Source organism: Eurosta solidaginis, chromosome 1 (assembly GCF_040869045.1).
Source record: "Eurosta solidaginis isolate ZX-2024a chromosome 1, ASM4086904v1, whole genome shotgun sequence".
In the NCBI taxonomy this organism is placed as follows: Eukaryota; Metazoa; Arthropoda; class Insecta; order Diptera; family Tephritidae; genus Eurosta; species Eurosta solidaginis.
In genome coordinates, this window is record NC_090319.1 from 96,567,112 (window position 1) to 96,572,889 (window position 5,778).

The 5,778-nt window shown below is 40.2% G+C and overlaps 1 protein-coding gene across 1 annotated transcript; it reads left to right on the top strand.

The window, feature by feature from the left end:
- The first annotated feature begins 1,647 nt into the window (after positions 1-1,647).
- On the top strand, positions 1,648-3,787 carry LOC137236716 (keratin, type I cytoskeletal 10). Its single transcript, XM_067759660.1, has 2 exons — positions 1,648-1,763; positions 1,906-3,787. Exons 1-2 carry the CDS (start codon positions 1,746-1,748, stop codon positions 2,458-2,460), a joined length of 573 nt encoding a protein of 190 aa, XP_067615761.1. The 5' UTR covers positions 1,648-1,745; the 3' UTR covers positions 2,461-3,787.
- The last annotated feature ends 1,991 nt before the right edge of the window (positions 3,788-5,778 follow it).

The following is a 5,778-nucleotide window of genomic DNA, read 5'->3' on the forward strand; positions in this document are numbered from 1 at the left end:
TATAAAAGGAAGCCAACATCTTTGTCTAATTTAACCACTGCTATCTTCTGTTCGCGCTGGTTTGTGGGGAACATTGAGACGCGGACCTGTTCCACCATTTCCTCGCCATCAGTTCCGAACAGACTCCGCAACTTCATCGGCGGCTTCCAGGCATTCCATGCCTAGCACCACTATCCGCATTCTCCTGTTTCTACATTAGCGCTTCCTATCGCTTCTATTGAAGCCGATTAATCAACGCAGCGTACATTTTCAATAAGTACACTTCCCGATTTTGTTTCCCTGACGGAACGAATGACGGTCTCAATATCTTCAAACCGAAGTTTGAACCGGAATTCTTCAACGACCTCGTCATAGTTCTTATCAAAAAGGTTGCAGTCCTTCACTTTTTGAGCTTACGTTTTTTTGTTGCTTTCTTGGCTTGCCCGGAATGTACCTCTTGTGCTTGACCGATTATTATTATCCGTTCTCCAGTCCTACATGCGATAATAGCCGCAACTAACTTAACTGTAATAAATATAAATATAAAGCGTGAAGTTCGAAGAGATTTTAGGACGAGCTTCTCTTCTAATCCCCGTCATGCTTCTTTTAAGTTTTCCTACACCCTACTGGTTGTACAGTTGAAAAGCCAAGGTTTTCAATCCGTGACTTCAATTGATCTATTGGGCACTGTCTCCGATCCAAGCAATGCTTGTTCGCGCTGACTGACTGGGTGGATAGTTATAGATTCCAATGCACGTTGGTGCCACGTTATCCACGTTACCCAGAGTCCGCCATATAGAACGTAAGAGTCAGGATTGAGCATCGCTGCGCGACTGTCAGAGACTGCTTCCCTAGCGGAAATGGAATGTGAAAATATTTTCACTATCTAGGCTCACTTTGGCTAAAATTAAAAACAAATAACTGATCAAAACTTGCAAATCATTAAATATGATGATGATTATCATCTACATACATAAATATGTGAAATACGGATAAAAAAACCCAAGAAAAAAAATCGAAATGTTGCAAGCACAAATCTTGCCTGCTAATACAGAAGTGACCAGATGACTAAAATTGTTGACAGTATGTACTGCCTCTGGGCAAAAGTTTGTGCGAGGTCTGCAATCACAACAACAAAAAAGCATTTGTGTACATAACTTATAGCGAACTGCCAAGCAAAACCAAATGTGACTTCGACAAAGGTGCCCAAGATAATTCTCATAAATATTATCATCGCCTTAATGAATGAACGAGTTGCCAACATTGTTGTTGTACAACACTTTTGCTTTTGGCAAAGAAGAAGCGACCAACACGATCATAGCAAACTCAAAAAAAAAAAAATGCTACGAAAAACGTTTGCAGATCGAGGCAACGCATTTGGCTTGATTTCGGTTTTTTGGCAATTAAATGAATGTTTTGTGGGTTTCTCTGATGGACGTTGGCTGCAACGTCTTCGTTGTTCGTTTTGTTGTTTGATGTAACTGCGCTCACCTGGTTGCTTGACTCCAACGCATGCGCGCAGTCACATTACCACAAAAACAACACAAAATTTACAATTGGTCTTCGTTAGCTCGTATGTCAAAAATAATATGTGTGTGTGCGAGTGTGGCTGTGTACATTTTCCATACTCTGTGTGTGGATTGAGTATAAAGAGGCTGTACTGGGCAATGGCAAGGCATTCAGTCGTTGGTTCCCTACAAGCAAACAACTAAATTTAATTTTTTAATTTAAGTTTTACTTCTCTCCCCCACACAAAACTCACAACTATGAACTCCTTCTCCGTGGTAAGTAACAAACAGGAAGTGAAAAAATGGTGAAAGTTTTGACACATAAATCAAAGGATATTTCAACAAACCATCTACTAACTACCAAGACGATTTTCTGCAAATGGATTAATTTTGCGTTTTGTTTTTCTTCATCTTACAGTTCTTGGTGTTTGCATTGGCAGCACTGGTCGTTGCGGAGCCACCATCAGGTTATAATTACCCCAGAGGCGGCGGCGGTGGCGGTGGATCCTTTGGCGGTGGCTTTGGTGGCGGTGGCTCATTCGGAGGCGGTTCACTTGGTGGTGGTGGCGGTGGCTATCAAGCTGTTAGCGGTGGCTTCCAAACATCCGAAGGACAAAATGTCGATCCTCAGCTATTGGAACAAGTACGTCAAATTCTGTTGAATGAAGAGAGCAAATCTGGCGGTGGTGGTGGTGGTGGTTTCGGCGGCGGCGGTGGTGGTGGCTATCCAAGCTCACCATCCGGTTCATACGGTCCACCATCTACGTCATATGGTGCGCCCGGTTTCGGTGGTGGTGGCGGCGGCCGTGTGGTCGGCATCGATTTGGAGGGTGTGCGTCAAGCCATTCAAGTAGCGCAGTTTGCTCAACAGAGCACGCAAGCTGGCGGTGGTTTTGGTGGCTATCCGAGTGCACCATCTGGCTCATATGGCACTCCGTCGAGACCTAGTGGCAGTTATGGTGCGCCTTTCTAAAATCAGTGGAACGTAAAACGTTTTGTGTCTGTGATCAAGAAGTTGATTTCAAAGAGAACATTTACGATCCTCAACCAATGCACGAATTAAGGAAACAATCAATCAATCGAACAAACAAAACGCTGCCAAATAATTGAATGAGATGAATTTGTTGTGGAAAGTTATGCAAAAAAAAAAATGTGAAAACGAAGATGCATTTAATTGTCGAAGTATAATGAATGAATGAAAATTATGAGGGCAATTTTAGATATTGATTACCATGAAGAAGAAGAAGAATAATATGTAATATTAAGTGAAAGCGTCTTCGAGTTAACACACATTAATGAACAAAAAAATGCCAGAAACAGCAACAACAACAAAAACGTCACTCAATGGATAATTAAACAATCACGGAAGGAGCGACATTACCAACAACAACAACAAAAACAAAAATCAACTACGCACCGTTGGCACCAAATTTGTTGCGCGCGCATTGATGTTCTTGTTGTTGTTGTTTGAATGTTTAGCCACATGGTTTGAATAAAAATAGACGTGTAGAAGGTAAAAAATTCTACAAAAAAATTCTAATTTCGATTTCGCGCTGTGACCCGCAAACACCCAACAACAGCAAAGCGCCAACCCCACCCACAAGCTGCCGTCATTTAGCAAAGTCCAACAGCCGCAGTCAACAACAAACGCAACAAAAAACAATAAAATGTTCGCGAGGGCGACCTTGTGCGGAGCACGCAGCAATAACAAGAACAATTTGTAGGGAACTTTTTGAAATTCCATTGCAACACCAAAACATTGAAAACAAACCATTCAACCAGCGCCAAACCGAAGAAGCACTGCACCACTAACAAGGGAAAGCGCACTTGTCGTTGTTATTGTAATCTGTATAGACGTCGGCAGCGGTGCAATTGGTGCCTGATGGTGTTTGGTTATGTGGGCCGTCAGTGATATTTCGTTTTTCATTCTTCACGCGCTCTTGCTCTTTTATCGCCCATACCCCCCCGACTATCTCCAAAGTATTTTCACAAAACTATCCTTTAGGACCCCCCACTGTTGCAACATACCCACCAAAGAGACAACACATTCCATTTTCCGCATTTTTGGTGGGTGTGTTTTGTTGATTTTATTATTTTAATTTTTTTATTTTTTTGTAAATAGTTTTGAATTTTTTGTTTGTTTGTTTAAACAACAACAACAATAACAGCAAAAAACAACAAAAAATGTTATAACGCATCATTAGCTTGTAAGTGTTTTTATTTTGTATATGAAACAAACAAGGAAACAACAAAAAAAATATGAAAACAATAAAAAAATAGTAAATTTTGTCACCGTTAAATGGCCAAAGTGTTTTATTTGTTGGATAATGCAGGGCAAACACGTCTTTGTGGAGAACCGACTTTGCAAGAGAAGAAAACGGCACTTTATTTACATTTGTGTGCAATTGAATATTTTGTCAAGAAGAAGTAAGTAATATAAACAGCTTTTTTGTCATACTATGAATAACAAAACTTGTATATGCATGTACATATACTAGGGTGGGCCAAAGAAAAAATGAAAAAATTTCTTTTTTCTTTTGCCATAGTGAAAATATTGCATAAAACAGTGATAAAATTTGCTTTTACAAAGTAGGGACGTCTAAGTTAGGGGAAACCGTACATGCATACCCAGCGGAAATAAAATACTTATGCAAATGCAAATGTCGTCGGCCGTAATAAGCTATGAAATAGTCACTGTCGTAAAAACAACGTTCTAACTTAACTTCGTCCAGGCTAATCCATTTTTAATGTATTTTTTTATGTTTTTTTTTGCGAAATTTATACTTATCTGTTTTTCGATGCAACTTTACGGCTAAGAAATGAGAAGACAAAGTAAAATTTTCTTTTTTCGATGCTCTCTCAGGGAATCGGAAAATCTAGCTTTGACGTCTATTTTATTGGCGGTAAAACTCCATCAAAGCAAACAGAATCCATTTTTGTTCGACTTATGGCTATACAAGTTTTAGGAAGAGTTTATTGAACATTTTTTTGAAAACTTTCGTATTTTGTACTTCCACATCACTACTCTTAATGTAATTACTTACTTACTTACTTAATTGGCGCTTAACCGTCTAAACGGTTATGGCCGTCCAACAAGGCGCGCCAGTCGCTCCTTCGCTCCGCCAACCGGCGCCAATTGGTCACACCAAGGGAGTTTAAATCGTTTTCCACCTGGTCCTTCCAACGGAGTGGGGGCCGCCCTCTACCTCTGCTTCCATAGGCGGGTTCCGATAGAAACACTTTCTTGGCCGGATCATCATCTTTCATTCCCATAACATGGCCTAGCCAGCGCAGCCGCTGCGTTTTAATTCGCTGGACTATGTTGATGTCTGCGTATAGCTCGTACAGCTCATCATTAAATCTTCTTCGGTACTCGCCATCGCCAACGCGTAGAGGTCCATAAATCTTTCGAAGAACTTTTCTCTCGAACACTCCCAAAGCCGCTTCATCTGCTGTTTTCATGGTCCATGCTTCTGCCCCATATAGCAGGACGGGTACGATAAGTGACTTGTAGAGTATGATTTTCGTTCGCCGAGAGAGGACTTTACTTTTCAATTGCCTACCTAGTCCAAAGTAGCATTTAATGTAATTACGTATTATAAATATACTAACATACACGGCAGACTTCGTTCTACCTGAAAACTGGTATGCTTACTAGGGTGGGTCGATTTGTATGGACGAAAGTTAAGATATCGCGCCATCGATTTTTCGATAGGATTTGGGCTCAGGAAAAAAAAGTTCCACTACGCATACCCAAAAAAGTAATTTTCGAGCTTGCGAGATTTCATTTTATTTGATTTTTTTTCGACTTTGATTTTTATGGTTTTTTTTCATGACCTACTAAAAAAAATTTCATATGTAATTTTTTTTTTTCAAAAAACTGTTATCGCCTACGTTTTTAGCGGACATTTTTGGGTCGGACAGGGTATATATGAAAATTTTACAATCAAACGTGCTTCTTGTTAGTTTTTCCTACAAATTGGCGGGACGGGACCTACTTGTTTAATGCCGATTCCGAACGGCATCTGCAAGGCAAATATATTTTCACTGAGAAGCTCTTCATGGCAGAAATACACTCGGAGTTCTTGCCAAACACGGCCGAGAAGCGACCCCGCTTAGAAAAATTTTATTTTAATTGAAAAAACTTATTTCTAAAATGTTTTGCCCTGTTTGCCCTGGGCGTGAAATCAGGATCATCGGTGTGATAGGCGGAACACGCTACCATCACACCACGGAAGCCGCCATTAATTTCTTTAAACAAGATAAAGGTATATAATTAATTAATATTTCT